This window comes from Phoxinus phoxinus (assembly GCF_949152265.1).
Source record: "Phoxinus phoxinus genome assembly, chromosome: 15".
Lineage (NCBI taxonomy): Eukaryota > Metazoa > Chordata > Actinopteri > Cypriniformes > Leuciscidae > Phoxinus > Phoxinus phoxinus.
This window is the reverse complement of record NC_136890.1, coordinates 2399621-2426802: the sequence shown is the minus strand read 5'-3', so window position 1 is coordinate 2426802 and position 27182 is coordinate 2399621. Positions and strand designations below refer to the sequence as shown.

Sequence of the window (27182 nt, the reverse complement as noted above, 5' to 3'; positions counted from 1 at the left end):
GAGATAATTACATAACTATAAATTTTCTTCATGTACTACAATTTGTAAACGGGATTCCTTGAATTTAATTTGTGCAAGAAGTTTTCTGGAAAAAAATTCCGTAATATTTCCTCCGGTCCGCTAATGTTTCTGCGCCAACACTTCGTGGCCTGTGCACACTAGCTTGCTTGATTTACGCTAGTTACGCACATTTACACGTTACGTTAAAGGAGTAGTTCACTTTAAAATGAAAGTTAGCCCATGATTTACTCCCTCAAGCCATCCTTGCCTTTATATAGGGAGCTATACAGTTGGTTACAGGACATTACACACGTTTTTATTTTTTTAACGCCTCCAGATGGGACTTTTATCACTTAAAAAAATGGATTTTAAAGGCCTTCACTATTTGAATGTGAAATATTGCATTTATAAAAAAAAATAAAAAATAAAAAAAATATATATATTAGTTCTAATGGAAAAAATAGCTCATATTTTTTTAAATAAATATTGCATAGTATCATAAAATTTGAAATAATAATCAAAAAATATTATTGAATAAAAATATATTACGTTGGTTTTCCTGGAAAAAAAGAAGTTACGTTTCAAGGCTTCGGTCACTTTTGACCGCGACAGAGCCGAGTGTGACCCCTAAATGAAGAGGACCAGAGGGTTCAGTCAGTGCTTAATTTCAGGGTAACGAGGTGTGGGAACCCAACTATAAGTAATCAATGCAGCACTGACCTGAATCTGTAGACAGCGAAGCAGTTCACTTCACACTCATTTGTTTGAAACCACAGGTCGCAGTGTCCGAGGCAAGTCAGCTGAAGGAGGAGCTCAAAGCGTTAAAGGCGGAGCACTCGGCCTGTCAGTCCCAGTATAAGGAGGAGCAGGCGCAGCTGGAGAGCCGGGTGTCGTGTCTGAGCGCGCAGCTCTCGTCTCTGGAGCGCAGCAGTCGAGTGGACCGCGAGCATCTGGAGCGTGTGGAGAAAGAGCTTCGGCAGGCCAGTGAAGTGGCAGGAGAGTCCCAGGGCAGCCTCAACATCGCTCAGGACGAGCTCGCCACCTTCAGCGAGGAGCTGGCCAACCTGTACCATCACGTCTGCATGTGCAACAACGAAACGCCGAACCGCATCATGCTCGACTTCTACCGCGAAGGTAAATCCCTCCCTCACATATCACACCTATTATTACCGTATTTTCCGGACTATAAGTCACACTTTTTTTCATAGTTTGTCTGGTCCTGCGACTTATAGTCAGGTGCGACTTATATATCAAAATTAATTCATACTGACTGAGATGAACCAAGAGAAACATTACCGTCTACAGCCGCGAGAGGGCGCTCTAGTTAGCGGAGTCGTTCAGAAGCGACACCGAGGAAGAACTCAATGTATTCAGTGTTGAGGAGTGAGATCGGGAGCTTGGTGAACTTGCTGACCGGTAACTTGTTGGACTCGCTGGCTAGTGTTAGTTTAGCCTATTCAGCCTCTCAGGTATATGTTCTTTATGCTATTGTGTCGCTGAATAACTGTTAATGTGTTACGCTAACAATCCATCTTAATAAATAGATAAATACAGTGGGTCACTGTAATTAGCTGTCTCTGGCGTTGTGAGTAGCTAACACATATTCTAACACGTCACTCAGTTCAGAGAATGAACTCTTCTCTCTCTCTCTCTCTCTCTCTCTCTCTCTCTCTCTCTCTCTCTCTCTCTCTCTCTCTCTCTCTCTCTCACACACACACACACACACACACACACACACACACACACACACACACACACACACACAGGTAAAGCCGGGATGAATGGCGCTCAGACTACTCCTGATGGTCGTGGACGGCGATCTCCAATCCTGCTGACCCGTGGACTCTTTCCCAGCGCCGACACCAGTGATGGAGCGTCATCTCCAGTGGCTGATCCCCGTAAAGAGCCCATGAACATCTATAACCTGGTGGCCATCATCCGGGACCAGATCCGGCACCTCCAGCTGGCCGTGGACCGCACCACTGAGCTCTCCCGCCAGCGCATGGCTTCTCTGGAACTGGGTCTCGGCGCGGACCGCGAGCAGGAGGCCGGCGTGGAGGAGATCCTCAAACTCAAATCCCTCCTCAGCACTAAGAGAGAGCAGATAGCCACCCTGAGAACCGTCCTGAAGGCCAACAAACAGGTGAGCGTTTCTCATCGCCATTACATCAGTGGGTCGTAGCGTAACACTTGGCATGCTTTATCACCTCAAATATTTTAATAAGCATCCTAAATTAGGTGTCATTCGAAAGCAGAATTCAGAATTAGAATCTCCTGATAGTTTACTCTCCCGCACGTCATCCGAGATGTTCATGTCTTTCTTTCTTCAGTGGAAAAGAAATGCAGGTTTGTGAGGAACACACTCCAGATGTTCTCCATATAGTGACTTCAATGGTCCAGCGGGTCGAAGGTCCAGATGTGAGTTTCAGCTTCAAAGTCTCTCACGATCCAGCCGAGGAATAAGAGTCTCATCTAGACAAACCAGCGGACATTTGATAAGAAAATACACATTATATACTTTTAAACACTAATGCCCGTCTTACACTCGCTGTGATGCGCCACACATTACGTCATCAGGTTGAAAGGTCAAGCGTGATGTTGGCGGAAGTACAGACCAAGTATCAAACGTGAAACGCAAGTAACTTTGGGCGGATCCCGGCGCTGTTGCTATTATACCGGCGGGATAAACGACTCTTGCGCCCGACGCAAGTCTAAAATGTGTGTGTCTGAAGTCGCTTCATTACTCATAGGTGTGGTTTGGGCGTAACGTGAAATAAACCAATCAGAGCGTCCTCTCACATTCCCTTTAAGAGCCGGCGCGCTTGTTCCACGGCGGATCGCTATTATAACGGCGGGTTTGCTATTATAACGGCGGATTGCTATTATAACGGCGGATTGCTATTATAACGGTGGATCGCTATTATAACGGCGGATTATAACGGCGGATCGCTATTATAACGGCGGATCGCTATTATAACGGCGGATCGCTATTATAACGGCGGATCGCTATTATAACGGCGGATCGCTATTATAACGGCGGATCGCTATTATAACGGCGGATTGCTATTATAACGGCGGATCGCTATTATAACGGCGGATCGCTATTATAACGGCGGATCGCTATTATAACGGCGGATTGCTATTATAACGGCGGATTGCTATTATAACGGCAGATTGCTATTATAACGGCGGATCGCTATTATAACGGCGGATCGCTATTATAACGGCGGATTGCTATTATAACGGCGGATCGCTATTATAACGGCGGATTGCTATTATAACGGCGGATCGCTATTATAACGGTGGATTGCTATTATAACGGTGGATTGCTATTATAACGGCGGATCGCTATTATAACGGCGGATTGCTATTATAACGGCGGATTGCTATTATAACGGCGGATCGCTATTATAACGGCGGATCGCTATTATAACGGCGGATTGCTATTATAACGGCGGATTGCTATTATAACGGCGGATTGCTATTATAACGGCAGATCGCTATTATAACGGCGGATCGCTATTATAACGGCGGATTGCTATTATAACGGCGGATTGCTATTATAACGGCGGATTGCTATTAAAACGGCGGATCGCTATTATAACGGCGGATCGCTATTATAACGGCGGATTGCTATTATAACGGCGGATCGCTATTATAACGGCGGATCGCTATTATAACGGCGGATTGCTATTATAACGGCGGATTGCTATTATAACGGCGGATCGCTATTATAACGGCGGATTGCTATTATAACGGCGGATCGCTATTATAACGGCGGATTGCTATTATAACGGCGGATCGCTATTATAACGGCGGATCGCTATTATAACGGCGGATCGCTATTATAACGGCGGATTGCTATTATAACGGCGGATTGCTATTATAACGGCGGATCGCTATTATAACGGCGGATAGCTATTATAACGGCGGATCGCTATTATAACGGCGGATTGCTATTATAACGGCGGATCGCTATTATAACGGCGGATCGCTATTATAACGGCGGATCGCTATTATAACGGCGGATTGCTATTATAACGGCGGATTGCTATTATAACGGCGGATTGCTATTATAACGGCGGATCGCTATTATAACGGCGGATCGCTATTATAACGGCGGATTGCTATTATAACGGCGGATTGCTATTATAACGGCGGATCGCTATTATAACGGCGGATCGCTATTATAGCGGCGGATCGCTATTATAACGGCGGATTGCTATTATAACGGTGGATTGCTATTATAACGGTGGATTGCTATTATAACGGCGGATTGCTATTATAACGGCGGATCGCTATTATAACGGCGGATCGCTATTATAACGGCGGATCGCTATTATAACGGCGGATCGCTATTATAACGGCGGATCGCTATTATAACGGCGGATTGCTATTATAACGGCGGATCGCTATTATAACGGCGGATTGCTATTATAACGGCGGATCGCTATTATAACGGTGGATTGCTATTATAACGGTGGATTGCTATTATAACGGCGGATCGCTATTATAACGGCGGATTGCTATTATAACGGCGGATTGCTATTATAACGGCGGATCGCTATTATAACGGCGGATCGCTATTATAACGGCGGATTGCTATTATAACGGCGGATTGCTATTATAACGGCGGATTGCTATTATAACGGCAGATCGCTATTATAACGGCGGATCGCTATTATAACGGCGGATTGCTATTATAACGGCGGATCGCTATTATAACGGCGGATCGCTATTATAACGGCGGATCGCTATTATAACGGCGGATCGCTATTATAACGGCGGATCGCTATTATAACGGCGGATTGCTATTATAACGGCGGATTGCTATTATAACGGCGGATCGCTATTATAACGGCGGATTGCTATTATAACGGCGGATCGCTATTATAACGGCGGATTGCTATTATAACGGCGGATCGCTATTATAACGGCGGATCGCTATTATAACGGCGGATTGCTATTATAACGGCGGATCGCTATTATAACGGCGGATTGCTATTATAACGGCGGATCGCTATTATAACGGCGGATTGCTATTATAACGGCGGATCGCTATTATAACGGCGGATTGCTATTATAACGGTGGATTGCTATTATAACGGCGGATCGCTATTATAACGGCGGATTGCTATTATAACGGCGGATTGCTATTATAACGGCGGATTGCTATTAAAACGGCGGATCGCTATTATAACGGCGGATCGCTATTATAACGCCGGATTGCTATTATAACGGCGGATTGCTATTATAACGGCGGATCGCTATTATAACGGCGGATTGCTATTATAACGGCGGATTGCTATTATAACGGCGGATTGCTATTATAACGGCGGATTGCTATTATAACGGTGGATTGCTATTATAACGGCGGATTGCTATTATAACGGAGGATTGCTATTATAACGGCGGATCGCTATTATAACGGCGGATCGCTATTATAACGGCGGATCGCTATTATAACGGCGGATCGCTATTATAACGGCGGGTTTGCCGGCGCACCCCAGGAGCGGTTCACAGCCGAGGAGACCGACGTTCTCGCCAGGACCGTAAAACACAGAGAAGTGACATTGTATGAGGATGATGGAGAAACACACACACATTAGCTTCGGTTAAACAGGCGTATAATAATTTGATTATAGGATTTATGCCTAGTATTTCACATCTTCATGGACACAACAATGATTTTCCTCGTGTGTCAATATTTTTCCTTGTAATAATGTGTGGTTTGTAAAAATGAAAACTGCTACGTCTGTTTAGATGAGAGAATCAAAGTGTGTGTGTTGTGCACACGCTACATAATGGCCAAGCACGCGCCCTTAAAATAGCATCTGACTAACACACCGCTGTCTTTAGACTGGGTTTCTCCTGGTCAGTGGCGGAGTTGTTTTCTGAAACTGCAGAATATCACCAGGGAACGTTTGCGCCGGAACGCCTCATCTTCTACAATTATAAACTCTACAATTATAAACCGGAACACGCGTGACCTTTCAACGTGATCACAGCGAGTGCAAGACAAGCATTTGTGGTTAAGTATATAAATGTGTATTTTGTTATAAAATGTCCGCTGGTGTGTCTAGATGAGACTCTTATTCCTCGGCTGGATCGTGAGAGACTTTGAAGCTGAAACTCACATCTGGACCTTCGACCCGCTGGACCATTGAAGTCACTATATGGAGAACATCTGGAGTGTGTTCCTCACAAACCTGCATTTCTTTCCCAGTGAAGAAAGAAAGACGTGAACATCTTGGATGACGTGGGGAGAGTAAATTATCAGGAGATTTTAATTCTAAACTGACTAATCCTTTAACAGTTTAAAGCACGACCTGTCTTTGTGTTTGTCAGATGAACGGTTGTCAGCCAGGACCTCTGATGTTGTGTGTTGTGTTTGACTCTAAAGAGGCGTTCTGACTTTAGTCTAATGGCATACTTTCAACAAACTAAAAGACAAACGGCTATTATGAAGCAAATCTTCCGTGTTGTTTGCTACTGTTGTGTTTATTACTGGCATTGACACGTGTGTGTGTGTGTGTTTTTCAGACCGCTGAGGTGGCGCTGGCCAACCTGAAGAGCAAATATGAGAATGAAAAGGCCATGGTGACCGAGACCATGATGAAGCTTCGCAACGAGCTCAAAGCCCTGAAAGAGGACGCGGCCACTTTCTCCTCACTCAGGGCCATGTTCGCCACTCGGTAGGACACACACACCACGACACACACACCACGACACACACACCACGACACACACATTATCTTTGGTTTTATGACACTCTCCTGTATCTCCTCTGTTCTCATACAGTATTATCACAGTTATGATCAACAGAACAACACCAGGCTCTACAAAAATATAATCACAGAAACTAATACCAGTCATGATATTTTATTGTGTTTTACGAATAAGAGCAGTTACCACTGTTGCATATTTTGTCCCAGTGAGATGCATGTTCATCTGCGTCTGAGTTTTATATAGATCGATTAACAGCTGCTCCATCTTTTTATAGGGCAAAACTGAAATATTATGACGGTGTAACGGATTCCCTTTTGTCATATTGATCATCTCTCAACGAGTATTAGAGCACACAGAATATACTTAATTCTACTTCCCCTTATGAAGTCGATTGTTTGCCGGTAATACTATCCACACCTTTAACTGAACAAAGATAAAAACATCACTACCATTGTTAATCATTGTGAAAAACTTCAGGATAAACACATTTAGAAACTATAAAAACTACCATACTCCCGCCACAGTTTCATAATGAACACATGCACAACTGTTTATATCCACTTACCACAAACCCCCTGTGTTTATGTGCGTACTCATCAAGACGGTCATTTTGTACATACATTTGTGTGTATTTCAGCATTTCAGCGCAATTTGGTAGGTACTCACGATCTGTGTTTGAGGCGGCCGTGTGTGTGTGTGTGTGTGTGTGTGTGTGTGTGTGCTTTGAGTGTGTCTAGGAGAGCGCACGAGTGCTGAGTGGTTTAAACACTGGCAAGACTTAAAAAGAAATGCAAATGGTCAGCTGGTCAGCTTATAGTGCGATGTGCTGATGTGAAGCCATTGTGAGAGGGAAAGAGAGAGTGATTCACTCACGCTGTTTGTGAAATTACGTCCCACAGAAAGTTTTCAAATTGTTGTTATTTAATAAAGAAATATGAATTGTATATCGTGTGTCGTCAGCATGAGATCAGCCTTTATAGAGATCGCCGATCAAACTTCCCAAAGCGATTATCGGCCGATAGCGATCGATTAATCTGAGCACCGCTAATGTGTGAGTCAATAACTGTTTCTCTGAGACACCGTGGCCTAACTACACGCGATACAATGCGTCTTTTCCATGTTAATCGGAGTTGTTGTGCTAACCAGTTGCAACGGCGACACTCGACAATTCTATTTTAGAAATGGTTTCTATTTTTCTGCAACAAGACTCCGCCCACACACTGTTCTGATTGGCTGTGCACTTGCCGTGAGACTCCGCCTACACGCTGTTCTGATTTGCTGTGCACTCGCTGCGAGACTCCGCCCACACGTTGTTCTGATTGGCTGTGCACTCGCCACGAGACTCCTCCCACACGTTGTTCTGATTGGCTGTGCACTCGCCACGAGACTCCGCCCACACGCTGTTCTGATTGGCTGTGCACTCGCCACGAGACTCCGCCCACACGCTGTTCTGACGAAAGGCTGATGTTCACTACACTACTCAGACCAATCTGAACTAGTCCATGCCTGTTGCCAAAAGTCACAACAATACAATCCATTTACACTCCTGTCAAATTTTAAATATGGGGTCAAACCATAGGGGTCAAACTTTATTTTACAGAGTTCTTGTTACATTTGTTACAAATGTACTTACCATAGTAATAACAGTAAATTATGCATAATTACATGCAACTAACCCTCAACCAAAGCCTAATCCTACCCTAACCCTATATATTTAAGTGCTGAGTAATATTAAGCAACTGCATGTACTTACTATAATCACACTGTAACAATGACACCTTAAAATAAAGTGTAACCAAAAATGGTTATTCAAATATTATATATTGTTACCCTGATAAGGTCTATTCCAGCCTTAAAAAATGGTAGAGCCTGTAATGCTGGAAAGCCTTATTGTAATTATGATGCATTGAAGGTAAATGTCAAAATAAATGAGAGATATTCAAGCGTTTATAAGTAAATGAGATTTTCTCTGGATGAAAAACAAACTGGCTGGTAATTTCCCGTGTAGTTCAGATGGACTAAATTCACCGTTTTTGACCAGATTGAGATATGTATGGCGATGTCTTGTGAGAACAGACTCTCAGTGATGGGAACCAGTGACGTGTCAGAGTAAATCTGCAGCTAAGTCTTCTCACAGCCGTGACGCCGTAAGCTGCAGGATCACTTCAACACTTCTGTGTGTGTGTGTGTGTAACTCGTGCACGGCTCAATCACATCCGCGCGGGATCTGTGCTTTCCTCATTTATTTCCTTAACTAGATATTCTATATTGATGATGTGCCTGCCGTTTAATAGCTTAGATTTATTTAACAAAAAAATGGATTTGAGAATAAAGGCAGGACAAAAAATACTATCATGTACAGTCATTTATTCAGACACCTTCAATATTTCTCACATTATCATAGTTTATTCGCTATAGTTTAGAAAACGGTAATAAAATATGAGCAGAACTCAGTTGATATTTGACAGGTTGTCCGTCCTTCTGTTAGACTGTCTCACTCACACACACACACACACACACACACACACACACACACACACACACACACACACACACACACACACACAAGGGTGTTTTGGTCCGCGTGCTGGTCCCCACAATGGAGGTGATTTCAGGTTTTACTATCCTTGTGGGGACATTTGGTTCCCACAATGTAATATAAACAAAAGCACACACACACACACACACACACACACACACACACACACACACACACACACACACACACACACACACACACACACACACACACACACTTCTGTTAGACTGTCTCACACATGAATTATGTTGAATATCTGTCAGCTGTTCAGTTTAACTACACAATTAGATAATACCAGTTTAGCTCAACCAGTGACCAAGCAATGCTTCATTGTGTTCAGTGTGTGTGTGTGTGTGAAAAGAGCATTAGCAGTTGCAGACAAAACACTGAAGAAAACATGATCAGCTCAAAGTGTCCCAATCAGTTTTGGTCCCTAATGTCACTGGTAGTCTCTGTATGAAGAGTTATTGGGTATAATATGTCACAGTTTACTTTATTTTGCTCTCCTCACTTACATAAATGAACTATAGTGTCCTGCACACACTAGTGAAAGAATATCAAAAAGTATATCTGGTGTCTGAATACGTTTTGGTTTGACTGTATTATATTTTATACTTTCAAATAGTTTGTAAATTTTCTGTATATCACAATGTTTGGCATTAATTACTCCTGGTGAAAAAGTATACATATATATACTTCTCATTCTTTCTTCTGTTCCCACTGACATTCAGCGAGTGAACAAAACTGTTTCTGTTCCGTGTTCACGATCATCCGCTATTAATGAACAAACCCTCCTTCAGTGTGAAGATTTCCCATCCGCATCTGAAGCCGTGACGCCCCTCAGCGCCGCTCGCAGCGGCCGGTCTCTGGGTATTAATATGCTAATGAGCTTATCAGGCGGGGGGGCTGATCTCTCTTTCCCACAGTCTCCGACATCTCTAAAGCTGATCAGGAACTGTGGTAACACTTTACAGTAAGGTTCATTAGTTAACATGAACTAATAATGAGCAATACTTCTGCAGCATTTATTATTCTTAGTTAATATTAATCACAGCATTTATTAATACGTTATTAAAATCAAAGGTGGTATTTGTTGACATTAGTTACTGCACTGTGAACTAACATGAACAAACAATGAACAGCTGGATTATTATTAACTAACATTAACAAAGATGAATAAATACTGTAACAAATGTTGTTAGTTCATGTTAGTTAATACATTAACTAATGAAGCTCATTGTAAAGTGTTACTGAAGTTGTGTTTTGCATATATAGAGAATAGCAGGTTTTGTAGGATGTTTTGTTTCTGAGATGAATGCGTGTCGAGACGTATATCTCAACAACACCCGCACGCCTCCTTCACACCCCGCTCTCTCACACACACACACACACACTCGTGCAGACGCAGATGGTTCACACGTGAGTGACGTGACCCCTGGCCTCTTTTCCCGGGAGAATCCTGACCCCTGCGTTTAGAGCGGCGTTCCCAGGGGCCGATCGCTAATGAAGCGCCACTAATGCTTTTGTGAGGCGTTGTGTCTTTATGTGCATGAGACCTCCATCTCACCCTCTGTTAATCTCTCTCACACACACACACACACACACACACCCACACACACACACACGTGGGTGGGTGTGTGTGTGTGTGTGGGTTAGTTTGTCTAGACTTCTTTTTTGTTTGTTTTTTTACATTTACTAGGCAACATTTTTCAATGCATATGTTAGCATTTCAAAACTCTTCGCACAGTTCCTCAAACGACCTTCAGCTTCAAACGCAGTACATTTTACATCCAAAACACACTAAAACTAGTAAAACTACAATATACTCATTTTTCCAGAACACTAGCAGAGGTTTCACCCAACACACACATTTTATCAACTGACAGCATTATAAAATACTGATATAACAAGAATGCCGTGGTTATAGTTCACTGCAGTAAATGATGTTACATGATCCATGTTTACATTACAGCACAAAATTATGCTCAAGTTTCCACTTTTGGTATAGATGCTAATGAAATTGAAAGACTAAAGGCCATTGCACACGGTGTCTGAAATTTTCATATGCGTTTTTTCGTATTCGTGATTCGGTGGCTCTGAATTGTCAAAGCACCATTCAAACTGCTTGTTACGGATGCGAAAAACGCAGAAAGCGAACCGTTTCGATTTTTTTTATGACGGACGAAAGATTCGGAGGCAGTGTGCAAGCGTGATTGACATAACGTGAGGTCGTATTTATTTTTTAACGTGCGAAAATTTCGGATGCGAATTTCGGACTCAGTGTGCAATGGCCTTAACTCTTAATTGTGATAGGATTTCATTGTCTTCAGTTTTGTTTTATGTTTAGTTGGTATGAAATGGAAGTTGCATTGTGTCGTATATCGAGTGAAACGCTGTGTGACTGAAGAACACATGTGGGCGGGTTCTTAATTGTGTCTGTGAGGAATTGATTGGATGGTTGTGGTTTGCTATTGGCTGATCTCATGTGAGTGACAGGTTGCCCCGCCCACATCATCAGAGAAGAGATGCTGCAAGAGGAACTTATTCTGATTCAACATAAATCATTTATGATAATCACTGCACTATTCCATAAAAAAATAAGAATTGTCAAGAATTTCATGGTGACTAAGTTAATGGAACCGTATGTATGAAATGTATTTCTCTGAGGCTATGTTTACAAGGAAAACGATCTGAAGAGAAAACGAAAAAGTGGCGTTGCGTTATCACTTTTTATTCTGCGTTTAGACGAGCGTTATGGGGGGAAATCTGTGTGCATATGGTGACGCAAAAGTGTGTGAGATTGGATGTAGTGTGCACTCCAGGCGGCTAGGTGGCGATGTGGAGCACTGACAGTGAAAGAGCCGCTGACACAGTTCTTCATGTTTAATACCGTAAAGCTGCTGCTTTAACCCTCGCTGCTGATGGTGTTTCTCTGAGTGATGGCGTCATGGATGCATTTTGTTGCCAAAGCAATGATAAATGATCCACAGTTCAACACACACACACACACACACACACACACACCACACACACACTGCTGTTGTGTTCACTGTGTGGAGAGATTTGAAACAGTGACCAAAGTGTTGAGAAATGAGTCTCGGCGACTATAACACAGTAAGGTTCTGCGATCTAACTTTTGGCCCTAAGACTGCATGCAGAATTGGGGCTTTTGGCTCCAAACCTCGAGGCAGAAGTCACATCGACAGAGCTGTGTACGTGTGTGCGGTGTGTGCTCATCTTCACCATCCGTCTGAAAGCATGATCACAGCCAACAGATCAAGTGCTTTCATATCTGTGACCCTGACCACAAAACCAGTCACATGGGTCAATTTTATGAAATTGAGATTTATAAATCACATGAAAGCTGAATAAATAATCTCTCCACTGATGTGTGGTGTGTTAGGATAGGACAATATTTGGTCGAGACACAACTATTGAAAATCTGGAATCTGAGGAGCAAAAAAATCTAAACATTGAGAAAATCTCCTTTAAAGTTGTGCATTTATGTTCACGATTGTGCTGCATTCACTCACACAAATACATGTTTTATATATTTACGGTAGGACATTTACTAAATATCTTCATGGAACATGATCTTAATATCCTCATGATTTTTGGCATAAAAGAAAAATGTATAATTTTGCCCCATACAGTGTATAGTTGTTATCGCCACAGATATACCCGTGCGGCTCCAGACTGGTGTGTGCTCCAGGGTCAGATTCTCTCGTCTGGTCTTCTGAGGAGGACTGATGAATCACACCCATGGGAAAATCCTCCATTATGTGTGTTTTCTGCTGACTGTAGGGCGGTAGCACATGCTTCTCGTGTGTGTGTGTGTGTGTGTTGTTCAGCGTGTGTTGACATGCACTGGGCTGTCAGGAGCAGTTGCACCTGCAGTTTAATGAAGGTGTGTCTCTTTAATCGTTCTCTTTGTGTGAATGCTTTAATCTCACGCTTATTCATCACTCATTAAGATTGAGAGCTGTTGAAATCACTTTTCTTTTTTCTTCTTTTTTATGGATGAAGAAAGCGAAATTGCTCTTTAAACAAAGTTGGCCCGGTGTTGTATTTTGGGACACATTGACTATTGCTGTATTTAAAATAGCCAATTGCATTGAAGGGATACTCCACCCAAAAATGAAAATGTATCATCATTTTCTAATCCTCATGCCGTCCAAGATGTATATGACTTACTTTCTTCTGTGGAAGTGGAACAGATTTTTTTGTCATAAATAATTTCTCTGAAGTCCATAATGAAGTGAATTGAGACCCTCAAAGTTGACGCTTCAAAAACTACACAAAACAAACATAACCGTAATCCATACAGCCCCAGGTGAGGTGTGCGTGCGCGCGTGCGTGTGTGTGTGTGTGTGTGAGAACATATTAATGTTAAACCTTTTAAAGCTATAATATCCAACTAACTGTCTTTGTATTTCACTTTTTATACTTAAAATGCAGCTCAAAGTGCTTCACAAATCAACATGAAAACAAAAACACGATCAATAGAATGTGTGAAAACGGTTTCACACATTATCAATAAAATGCCAAAAAATATTGATTATCATTTTTCCCAAAACAAGAGAAAAATGTCTTGACTCGCCTTTTTAAAATATAAATACTTGAATCCTGTTAGTAAGAGGCTGTGGATGTAGTGTCTGGCAAGCCAATAGACTGGCACGATTTCAAACACAACTTGACAAACGATCAGTAGTATAAAAATTGTAATGTCTGTTTCAATAGCAAATTAATTAAATCTTTATAAGGAATTCCTCTCAATTTGAAATGTGAATGATCAGTCATTTTAATGACACATGCTCACATTGACACAGTTTTATATATTTTTTTTAAATACAAGTACAATGTAAGAACACGTATGCACTAGGCTTGCTGTGGTAGTCTGTGTTGACAAGATGATAGCGGTGTTGCGGCTGAACCATAATAGTTTAATATATAGTACCGTATTTTCTGGACTATAAGCCACACTTTTTTTTCATAGTTTGTGTTCTGCGACTTATAGTCAGGTGCGACTTATATATCAAAATTAATCCATACTGACTGAGATGAACCAAGAGAAAGCATTGTCGTCTACAGCCGCCAGAGGGCACTCTAGTTAGCGGAGTTGTTCAGAAGCGACACCGAGTAAAAACTCAATGGATTCAGTGTTGAGGAGTGAGATCGGGAGCTTGGTGAACTTGCTGACCGGTAACTTGTTGGACTCGCTGGCTAATGTTAAAGGGCACCTATTATGACATTTAAAATGTTCCTAATGTGGTTTAGGGAGTCCCCAACAACAGTTTTACGTGCATGCAATGACAAAAAACACTTTTGTTGTCGTATAATATGCATTTATTTTTACCTGATTTGCTCACCGACTCCCAAATGATTCGTTCAACGACTCATTTTTCCAAACCCCTCCTTTGCGCGACGCTAATCTGCATTGATTGGTCAGACGACCCAGCAGTGTTTACAGAGATAATACTTATTGTTTAACACGGAGTACAATGATGCTTTTATCAATTGAATTGTGTTATAATAATGATTATAGTCCACTGCTTTATAGTTTGTAGTAAAAAACAAAAAATAAGATAAAGAATTTAATGTTATGTTAGCGAGCATAGCCCAGAGTTCATATTGTAAAAGCACAATCAGTCTTTGTTTGCGTTAGCCCGATGCATAAACATAACGTTTAAAAAAAAAAAAAAAAAAAAAAATGCAGTTACGTTACTACGAGGTATTATTCTATTCTTTAGACAACTCCGAAAACAACGACAAACACTTCACATATCTCAATACAATTGTCATTGAAGACCTAGAAGCTAAACGGTGCTTACACAACAAACAACATAATTATTAAGCATGCTACATAAAACATAAAAGCAACAATTATTATTAACACTTACAGGTTGTGATACGGAGGAGGAAGCTGATGCAAACACACTTGGAACTGAATCTTCCTTCAATATCAGCGGCTCGCGAATCCAAGTTTGATTGCATTTAAAAAGCAATCGTCTTCAAAATGGCGCGAGCAAAGCACAAGGCTCGGACTATACTTCTGTGGTATAGTTGTATATATGAATTGTAGCCACTTAGTCTTCAAATGCTCCTCCTTGGGCAGATGAAAAAAGTTTGCTTTTGAGTCGCACTTCAGAACACAGCGTCTCGTCGCCATGATGTTTCCCTGCTGGCCTTGGAGCGCAATAAGTGGGCGTATCGTATTCAAATAACTTGACAAGTTGACGTCATCTAGTCAGAGAAAAAGCTTCGGTCTTCTAACGATTCATAAAAATGACTCCGAGTCGACTCTTACTTTTGAAAGACAATAACTTTATATACGGTGCACTTTCATATTTCAAACTTTGCAGGATGTTTTTGTTCACTTAGATCTATGTTACACACTACATGAAAGGTACATTTCAAAATTCCATAATAGGTGCCCTTTAATCTATTCAGCCTCCCAGGTATATGTTCTTTATGCAAGGGGTTTTCAAAGTGTGGGGCGCGCCTCCCCAGGGGGCACCAGAGCACACCAGGGGAAGCGCGGCGAGTGGTAAAAATTATAGCCTAATAATTCAGTAGTTTAAATTAATAAATGTAAAAAGTTAAATTGTTATTATTCGTACAATAAGTCCTCGTTTACACTGCAGGACTTTATCTGATTTTTTTCAATTGTGTCCGATTCATGTTACACTTGCCATCTGAAACATCGCGCATGCTTAAAGGGTTAAATTCTCTTGCACAGGTGGACGAACGCGAAATATGCTTGATGCTAGCTCTGCGATATGCGAAGTTCACCAAACATCACCATTTTGAGGTGGAGGAGGATGAAAAGTGCCATCATTGCAGCCTGCATATGCTTCAGTTACTGTGTGAGAGAGATCTCAGGACTGGTGGGAGCATATTGTGTTTAAATATCGGCTTTAACGAGGAGCAGTGAGTCTGACTTTTTAGGATGAGCAAGCCAACCTTTGATATGTCGATATGATATGTGTCAACGTTTGTCCACATTCCTCTCCTATGATGTTTCGTTGGGCTATCCGTCCCGTTGCAGATCGCATTGGCACATATCTGAGGCCTGAAACCAATCTCGAAATATCCGAATGCATGCGTTTTTTTTCCTGTTTACACGTTTGGACTTATAGTCCAGTGCGACTTATGTTTTTTTTCCTCTTCATGACGCATTTTTGACTGATGCGACTTATAGTCCGGAAAATACGGTAATACAAATAATTTAGTTCAGTTAGAGAACAGAAACCCAGTTAAAAACTGACCGTGTCTTAATTCAGCATGAGCTGAACGAGTCGCAGCAGAAGCCCCTCCTTCTGAATAGCACACTGTGCTCTGATTGGTCGGCTGGAGCAGTGTGTTGTGATTGGTCGAGCGCTTCGAGTGTGTTTGGGAAATGTCCCGCCCCTTACCATAACCACCAGTTTAACACACTACTAACGAACTCAATCAGGCCCCGCCCCTTTATTCTGCGCATTAATTATTATAATGAGGAATATTGTGGCGTGTTCGTTCCCGGAAGAAACTCGAGACTACAGTGGAGGCGTTTCAGGAGTTCAGAAACACTGACGCTGATATAGAGAAGAACTGGAGCTTTCTCATGATCAACACTACACACTAAACACAGATGGAAACAAGCATAGGTCCTCTTTAAATGAAATGTAAGTACTGTGATTTGATGTTGTTGTTTATCTCTTTGTCTCTCAGCTGTGACGAGTACGTGACTCAGTTGGATGAGATGCAGAGACAGCTAGCGGCGGCGGAGGACGAGAAGAAGACGCTGAACTCTCTCCTGCGTATGGCTATCCAGCAGAAGCTAGCGCTAACACAGCGACTGGAGGACCTGGAGGTCGACCACGATCAGATCCGCCGCGGACGCGCTAAAACCGGCTACTCGCGCGCTAAATCCACCCCGTCAGACGTAAGTCTCCCCGCCGCGGCCCGCGCCGATCTGGGAGCGCCACTCGTGTTCTGCAGCGAGAAGTACAAGATCTACTGCGACTGAAGCCGCGGCTCATGTATAAAGCTCAACTCGCGCGCTCTTGCTTGCTCTGCGCTAACCCATACGCTGTGTCCGTGTGTTTAGCGTTCTCGTAGCCAGGTGCATGTTGTAGAGCTAGCTTAGGGGCAGAATGATGTAACGTTTATTCTAAGTGTGTTTCAAACCGAATTGCACAGCGCGTTTCTAGATTAGACGTGCTAGGGAGCGCTAGCCATGTTGAATTGTGATGATGTCACAAGTCAATCGCTATTTGCCCTTTTCCTTCTGTCCATCTCTCTCCTGCCTCTGAAATCAGCAGCCCGTCCAATCAGGTAGCTCGTGTTTACATGCCCGAACTAATGATATGCAAACCTCCTCCTGTCTTGTTGACACGCAGGAAAACCCATTGAATTGTGCCATTTTTTTTTGCTTTGCGAGAATTTAAAATAACACGACGGGTTGGAGAGTGCGCGTTTTTAGCGATGTCACTCGTGAGGCAGGCGGGAACGACAAGCGTACATATACATAAATCAGCCAATGGGTTTCCGGCTTGCTTTTTCGTAGATGTCAGTGGCTGCAGATCTATTTCTGAAAGCTTTAACATGTCGTAGACTTGATTACGTTTACTTGACACACGGCTTTACGCGGTGAAGTCGCGGAGAAGGGCTTGTCACATGCTCACAGTGATGTCATAATGCAAGGCTGTTTGTGTTTCTACATTGCAGATGAACATTAGCGAGGCCTTATCTGTCCTTTCGGTCTTCTGACACGGCAAACAAAAGATTTCCGGCTAGTTTTCTGGCGCAAGAAAGACATTTATCCTAAATCAGTGACGCATAGGGTTAATGCTCTCGATAATATGATCATAATACCTTTGCATTGGGAATCTGTCAGTAGATTACGAGTGAAATGAAGCTCATCTCCATGTCGAAGGCATTCACTGGTCTGTGTTTGCGATGTGCGAGAGATGAAGCGGTAAAAACACTGACGTAGATTCATGCGTTGTGATTGGCTTGTTTGAATCACTGTATTTAAAGGGCCAGCGCACATTTTAGGATCTTCAGATTTGACAGCAGTGTTAAATAAAATAAAACGTAAAACTTGTACGTTCTCAACGTGCCTCGCTAGATTATTGTATGCTTTACGTTAATTTGAACCGTCACAGAAAAAAACAAACGTCTCATTTGTCTGGCATGTCTAACAAAAAAGTCGTTTATTATTATATTATTTATACGAGTCATTGAACCGTTTTTTATCACCGTCACATTTATTTCTACAGCGCTTTATACAATAAAGAGTGTGATAACAGGACAATAATGAGCAATGATGCTAACAATTAAATACGAATTAAAAAATCACAGTAACACTTCACTTAAAGCCTTTCTGTATATTGCATTACAGAAACCATACAATGAAACTGGAAAAATGAGAATATGGTGCAAAAGTTAATTTCAGTAATTCAACTTAAAAGGTGAAACTAATATATTATATAGACTGATTACATGAAAAGTGAGATATTTCAAGCCTTTATTTGTTATAATTGTGATGATTATGGCTTATGAAAACCTTTTCACATGTATAACTGCTGCATTAAAATAAAGGGACTTTGATGAGAAATACTTTTATAATGCATTATATGTAAAGGCTTGAAGTGAAGCGTTACCAAAATCACCATTTGAATGATTTGATAATTGGTCTTTGGCTCGCCACGTCACGAGGAGTCAGTATTTTATTTTGTTTATTTAGACTTCTACGCGGCGTTAGCATTAGCATTAGCTGCATGCTGGGCTTCGGTTGGTGCGGTCGAGGTTTTCAGTGCTTGTGAGAAACTCTGGCTTTCTGCTGATCCTCCACACTATCTTCAGCTTCGGGTGACTAACACCGGCGTCCCGTACGCTCAACCGTCATGCTAACTGCTGTTATTTCTGTGTTTAATCTGCAGTAACGGTCAGCCTGGGGACGCCACATTCCTCCACTGCCCACGAGTCCAGAGTAATGCGACAGAAACACTGGACGATGTCTTTTATTTGTAATCTTTGGGAAGCTTTTTTTAACTGTAGACTCGAGTTGTTTTCACACACAGGAAGCCAGAGCTCACAAAGTCCTGAAAACTTTAATACTTTTGATTATTAAAGCAGCACTAGGTTACTTTTCTTTTTTTTGCTCTCGGGGTCCCCCTACAGTTGGGAAACAGTATTGTCCTCTACTACTGTCGTAAACTCTGTCATACATGCACGTCCATTTGTTGACAACCATGATAGCCCAGAACACTGTAGGAGGAGTTCACATGCAGGTGTTCTGCTTGTGTCGCGTGTGAAATGTCTTCATCCAGGTACAGTGGCATATATTTCAGCATGTCATATGAATATATTTTCATGGGTTTTATTTTTTTTCAAACGACAAATGATCGTGATGCTTACGTTTACAAGCCAGCGTCATTATAGTAGCCTAGTCTATTGGTTACCGTTTTACTGAATCTATATGATACTTCAATGCAATGTTTGATATAATAACCATATATCGTCAATATTATAATATCAAGCTACCATAGATGAATCTGCAAATTTTACAAATCGATTTATTATAGCTTGAGGCAAGACAAATAAACAAATATCACAGACATGTTAGGTATCCTAAAATATTATTTTGTGCATCTTATATATTTACTTGAAAGAATGTAGCCCCTACCAAACTTGTACACGCCCTTTAGACATAGGCTTTCATTTGATATTTGAAAGTCCGCATCGGTCGAGCATAGGGTTGCCACCTTTGAAGTGTGAAAAACCGGGACACAGATTATTATTATTTTTTGTGGTCTGAGTCTGAGTTGTAGGTTGTAAATAGTATTTTCTTTGACACTGGTGGCTCATCCGACTTTGTTGTGTTATCCTCATAGACAGTTTATCCTCCTCGACCGTCTCTCTCCCCATTTCACACAATAGATGTAAATAGACATATTTTAAAAAGCTATCTAGCAACTAAACTCACACTGTATCATCTTGGATGTGTGTTGATGCGCGCGCGCGACCGACCGACAGCACAGGCAGTTGCTAGGCGATAAGTTGAGCTTCCAATCAAATAAAAGTAAACGCCTGGCATTTGCCAATCCACTGTTTTACCCGTTTTTACCATGTTTTTTACCCGTTTACGGACACAGGATTGGATGTACTGTACACAACTATGAAGAAAACACAGTAACAGTAGACGGAAACGGTTTAATTTGAAACCAGGAAATTCTACTTTAGAAGTACATTTTCACAAAAAAACGGGACAATTCGTGTCCCGGGAAAGAATATGAATTTTCTGGGACTGTCGCTCAAAAAAGAGAATAATCCCTGGAAAACCGGGACGGGTGGCATCGGGCACCCCTCCTCCTCCTTCAGCTCACGCCAGCGAGGAAACGCTGGCCCAATGTTGATCCTCGTTCTGCCTTTAATACGATCACTTTCTCGTTTCCTCTTTTTGCTTTCCTCCGACAAAACCTTTGCTTTCTTGCTTTTCTGTGCTGCTTCGGCCATGACTATAACATTTGGCAAACAAACGCTAGTTTGGCTCGCACGTCCGATTTTAAGGAAGTGGGGGTGGTGGTGGAAGTGACGTATATGCCGTAAAGCAGTCGAATTTTGTAGTTCTCTTTGTTCGCCGGTTACTACCCGAAACCCGAAGTTTAAAAGTACGATTAAAAACGCTACAGACCCCGTCAGGCTATGGCAGACGTGTCATTCAACCTAGTGTAAGTCGATGTACCATCACAAGAGACTTGGAAATATATTATTAAGGTTGAAAAGTTACCTGGTGCTGCTTTAAAAGAAAGAAAATGAGCTGATGTTCCTTTCCTCAAAACATGAATCTGTGTTTTGAGAGTTTGTAACCTCTGCTCGTTTAATATAAGCTTATATTGCTGTTTATTATATAGTGTTCAGGTTCACTTCTTTTACACTAGTATTGGGTTTCTTCATAACTCTCCCAGTCTTCATGAAACGATTATTCCTGTGATTCACTGAAATGTTACGCTTCTCACACTCGTTCTACTGCCATGTTTTAAACACAACCACAGGCGGTCAGATGCTGGGATTTGATCTATTTATTATTATTATTATTGTCTCTTTATAGGAACGGTTCAAAGTGCACAAATAAAAGCATTACGTTGTGGCTTAATCTGATCGGAAGTAAAACCAGCAAATTGATGATAAACTGAATGGACTTTTTTGCAACCGCCTCACAAAAAGGTTCACATAAGAATGAACAATACAGCATTTATTAATCCAGATTAATTTCTTCATGTATGAATACATTTTTACGTTAACATTAGGTTCTTGTATTATGAACAAACATGTGAACAACAGTATATCCAAATATTAACCTGGATAGGGATGCACAACATATCGGTATCGGCCGATATCGGTTCATTTTTAACGTTATCGGCCCGATAAGAAAATGTGTCCGATATATTAAAGCCGATAAATATTGGATTATTTCCTTCAGCTGAGACTCTTCAGATGCGACTGTTCAACATGATGACTTTAAATATATTTTATGATCGGCTACATAAAATGATCATGAGAACATTATAATTGAGACGTGGATTTAATGGTGAGGCTTTTGTTTTAGTAATCAGGCTCTCAGAAATTATATACAAATTTAGATTTATCGGCCAATATATCGGTTATCGGCTTTCAAATATAAAGAATTATCGGTTATCGGCCAATATATCGGTTATCGGCTTTCAAATATAAAGAATTATCGGTTATCGGCCAATATATCGGTTATCAGCTTTCAAATATTAAGAATTATCGGTTATCGTATTGGCCAATATATCGGTTATCAGCTTTCAAATATTAAGAATTATCGGTTATCGGTATCAGCCAATATATATCGGTTATCGGCATTCAAATATAAAGAGTTATCGGCATCGGCCAATGTATCGTTATCGGCTTTCAAATATAACAAATTATCGGTTATCGTATCGGCCAATATATCGGTTATCGGCTTTCAAATATAAAGAATTATCGGTTATCGTATCGGCCAATTTATCGGTTATCGGCTTTCAAATATAAAGAATTATCGGTTATCGTATCGGCCAATATATCGGTTATCGGCTTTCAAATATAAAGAATTATCGGTTATCGTATCGGCCAATTTATCGGTTATCGGCTTTCAAATATAAAGAATTATCGGTTATCGTATCGGCCAATTTATCGGTTATCGGCTTTCAAATATAAAGAATTATCGGTATCAGCCAATGTATCGGTTATCGGCTTTCAAGTATAACGAGTTATCGGTATCGGCCAAAACGCTGATATCGGTGCATCCCTAAACCTGGATGAATTAAGTGTGTAAAACATTGTTGATGACGTTAACGTACCGTATTGTTAAGTGTTACTGATTCTTCTTTTATTGATTTCAAGCACCTTCGCTCAAGCTTTACTCGATCACTGACCTTCTGCATTCTGTGCAAGAACTTTAAATTAATTCCAAATTGGAATGCTGTAATTCTCTCTGAACTCTATTGTGCCAAGTGTCGGCACAGCGTTTGATCAGAAGCCGTGAGATCTCGACCTAACCCTCCGTTCGGTTCCTTTTCCGTTTATGATCCTCGTTCTGACCATTAGTGCCTTTTTTTGTTCTTTTTTTCCAGAGAGAATCCTAGCTTAGCGTTTAGTTTTAGCGTTTAGCTCCTCACTCCTTCAGGAAGAACAGCGGATGGCTTGTTTTAAACTCAGCAGCAATAAGAGAAGACGACATTCATTCTGTTTTCTGGGGTGTGTTATTAGAGAAATGAAACGGGTTGTGCTGAATTCGTCAGGTCAGTGATCTCACTCGCAAATTCAGGGGTTTTAGAAAACGTTATTTTTCGTCAAATGGTCGGAAGCCAGAATTATTGTTCTTTTGCCTCGATATGAGCAAGATCTGGTGACTGGTGTTATTCTAGCTTTGTACGGTGAGGTAGGAGGTCATGTGATATTGATAGTATTGTTAATGGTGGGAAAGCTCGTGTCTCTTTCCGTTCGATTGTTTTTTTTGTTTTTTATGAAACATTTTTGACATGGTTATATGAGCATTACAATTTCAGGAAACAGAAAACGCGCGGCATCAACAAGCAAACACTGTCACATTTTGTTTGTTGAGGCGTAAAATGAATAAACACAAGTCTAAACTAAATTAAGTGCAATTACAAAGACATTAAAGTCATGTGGTTAATAAGATTTTCTGTTTGCTGGAAGTGATGGCATTGTGATATTTAGCTGTGGAAGCTTATTATTGGAAACTCTTATTATTGTGTTCCAGTATTGATCTATAAGTTTGATAACTTTATATACAATAACATTCATTTGATATGTGGTCAGTACTGAACTTTATAATGTGCATTATGATGTCAATGCATGTTTCTCTCGGCTATGAGACTTGTACACAGAACTGAAAACACACTTTACGACTCCACCGGCTTGGAAAAAGACTTTAAATAAAGCGTTTAGTGTTGAATTGGTCCCCGACTCTTGAGCTCGGCGAGTTAAAGGATGTTTTCTATCGTCTGTGTAGAGGTGGTCATGCTGGGAAAGTCAGTCAATGCAAATAAAAAGTCACTCAGAGTTTGTTTTGTGTGTATTTGTCACAGGAATGTGTGGTTTAATCTTTAAATGCAGGAATGTTTCGCCAGTCATCATTACATATTTGACCCGGAGCTATTTCTAACACGCTGAGTATAAAACTCTCCTGATATTTTAATAACAATAACAAAATAAAGCATATTTCGATATCTTTTGGAGCTTTAAAGGGTTAAATTTGAGCACGGTTCTCGTCAGTCTCAGGACATTCGGCATCGGGATCTCAATCGCTCTTCTCATAATCCTGTCTTCCAATCGCAAACCAAGATTTACAAGCCTAAGAGAGACGACAGAGGAGGGAGAAAAGTAAGTAAAGTTTATAGCAGCTTTCACAGACAAGGAAGGGTCACAAAGTGCTGCACAGTATTAAAAATAAAATAACAGCTACAAGTACAAACCTAGTACAACTCCACAACCGTACTACCATCACATTCAATAACAAAAAAATCATATTGTTAGTTAAAAGCTTGTCCAAAAAAATGAGTAAGTGTTTTTTAAAAGAACTAAAGCATACAATATAAAAGCTAAAAGTGTGGTTTATGTGACAACCTAAACAAAAAAAAACCTTATGGATGTAACGGTGACTTCACAGACAAGGTCAAGTGAGCTTATTTATATACTGTAGCGCTTTTTACAATACAGATTGTTTCAAAGCAGCTTTACAGAGATAACAGGAAAATAATGCAATACGTTTTTTTCTAGAAGAAAATGGCATCATAGTCCAGCTATGTTCAGTGATGGTTTTAAATTAATTTCATGTTTTCAACATTAACATTCATTATGTTGTTAAAGTCCCCCTGTAGTCAATTATTTTATCCTTTAAAACTCATCTTTTATCCCCAAAATGACATATTTAAATATTTTTTCCCTTGAAAATAAATTCCTCATGCCTAAAAATATCTTGAATGTATCTCGACACCCTTGCCTCGTTTAGTATGCGTGGTTCTATGAATATGCAAATGAGCCCCGCCTCCACTCACTCACTCACTCAGAGATCCACTGGTTGACGAGCACACGTTGATCTGATTGGTTACAAGGTAGTGTGTGACGTCAGAAACACCAGCGATTTCAAACCGTGTTTTTGAGACTGTCTTTGGTTCACTGCAGTTTTAAGCAGAAAATACTCAGCAATGCTGTCCACTTATGAACTTTATATGCTTTAAGACAAACCATGTGTACATTCATTTGATTTTCACCACAGGGGGACTAAATATTTGTTCTACTATACACGTGGGTATTTTTGTTCAGTTCCAGTGGTCAAGCTCACGAACGCCTTCTTTAAGCAGATTTAGTATGTTGCTGCTGCGGTAAGTTTTGCCTGAATTCTCCTCAGTTGTCACTGACAAAAGTTGAAATGAAGACTTCTCTCATGTGGCCAATGCTCTCCGTACAGGAGCGGGTCTGCATGAGTTTATTGTCGATTATGGATCATCATTACGGTCCTCCAGAAAGCCGTATTTATACCTCGTCCTTCCTCTTGATGGATGGTTCCCAGCGGTGGTACTTTTATCATTATCTGTAATGTTCTTGTCATTTACCTTAAGCATCATTAAATGTCTTTATTACATGGCTTGGTTGAATTCGGTCTGTTATTTCTTGATAACACACCGCTTCTAAGTACAACAGACCGTTGCCATGAAAAACAGAGCGTTGCCATGGACGCAGGATTCTAACCGTAGAGAGACGGTGTGGTGAAGTGTTGGGTCCGGATGAAGTGTTGAGTCTGGGCTAAGGACCCAAGCAATCCGATTGGTTCAAAGCACGTTTTATGGGTAATCGCTTTAGTGCCTGGTTACAAATCATACAAAATCACATAATTAAAGAAGTCGTTTGACCTACGTTATAACGAGTCATTAATGTATTTTAACTTATATGTGTCATATAATAGTATATACCCGAAGCTATATATTGTGAATTTAAGCATTTCTCGTTCTTAGTGTTTTTTTTTTAGTTAGCGTATAGTAGCGCGGCATAGAGCATACATCTATCCGATAAACGTTTTGTCGTTTTTAATAAATTAGTATTTATTACTATTTTCTTATTAACAGTTTAACCCTAAATGACAGAATGCTAGCTATGTTTTGTGTGTACTTAGTATAAATATTAATCAACCAAATAAGTAATCAATCAAACCCCTTTCTTCATATATTTTTATACTTTTTATACTTTTATACTTAGCCATTTAAATCGTTTTTAAATCAATAAATTCCTTTTTAAATCAATATTTTGTGTCAAATTATTGATTTATTTGGTAGGTAGCCATGTAATAAGCGGGATAATGTATAGCGAGTTGGTTATAGCGAATACAACTCCTTCATGCTGCGTTCACACCAAACGCGAATATGCGTCAAAATTCGCGCCTGCCGCGTCTGGTTATTCGCGTGACCACTTTGTGTTCATTCGCGCGTCAAGAGCGGAATTGACGCGTCTAAAAAAAAAAGTTTGAAGCGAAATTTACGCGCGTCAAGAGGCGAAAGTCAGTTTCGAGACCCGCTGGCGGCCATCTTTTTACAAGATGTCTGATGAGCGATCATTTACCGAGAGAGTCACCGCACTGTATTTACTCTGGAGAGCAGAACAGCGGCGTAGGGATCATCGTCGCCGTATTTGGGTCCACCAGACCCTTCGGAGGCGAACCCAGTTTGGCGAATTTCACCATTTGCTCCAGGAGCTGCGGCTGGATGACGGCCGGTTTCAGCGGTACTTCCGCCTGTCCCGCGCCCAGTTTAATGACCTGCTGTCCCGCATCGGAGCGAGGATCACCCTCCAGGACACCAACTACAGGCGCTCTATACCAGCTGCGGAGCGCCTGTCCATCTGTCTTCGGTTAGTAAATGTATTTTAAATACAGTATTTGCTATGCTATCAATATTTTTTTTTAAACTGTGGTACGGATACCACTGTTGGCGCTCTTTCTAGTGATAACGTAAGTTACTCCGTTAACTGCTTTTAACCTAACGTTAAGTTAGACATCAACCTAGAAATTAAAATATTATATTGGCAGACGTGATACTGTCGTGTCTCTGTAATACAGTGATCTTTCTAGTGATACTGAGTTAGCTATAACCTAGACATCAACCTAGAAATTAAAATTCTATTGGCAGACGTGATACTGTCGTGTCTCTGTATAAACACAGTGATCTTTCTAGTGATACTGAGTTAGCTATAACCTAGACATTAACCTAGAAAGTGTCACACCGTGTCCTAACTACACGCGACGCGACGCCGCGACACGCGATAAAAGGTATATTTTCCATGTTAATCAGAGTTTTTGTCCTAACCAGACGCGACGGCGACACGCGAAGTTTCTAATTTAGAAACGGTT

The 27182-nt window shown here is 41.0% G+C and overlaps 1 protein-coding gene across 3 annotated transcripts in view; it reads left to right on the top strand.

The window, feature by feature from the left end:
- Positions 1-23842, top strand: part of LOC307012082 (BICD cargo adaptor 2) — a 48338-nt gene extending 24496 nt beyond the window's left edge. The window contains exons 7-12 of one of the 3 annotated variants that reach the window (XR_013800554.1): positions 777-1134; positions 1767-2143; positions 6544-6695; positions 16979-17192; positions 19195-19386; positions 21063-23842. Coding sequence is in view for 2 of the 3 variants with exons in the window: in XM_079638343.1 (XP_079494469.1) it covers positions 777-1134; positions 1767-2143; positions 6544-6695; positions 16979-17276 (1185 nt within the window). In the remaining variant the exon portion in view is untranslated. Of the gene's footprint in view, positions 1-776; positions 1135-1766; positions 2144-6543; positions 6696-16978 lie in introns of all 3 variants that reach the window. The other 2 variants (XM_079638344.1, XM_079638343.1) reach the window with 2 other exon arrangements.
- The last annotated feature ends 3340 nt before the right edge of the window (positions 23843-27182 follow it).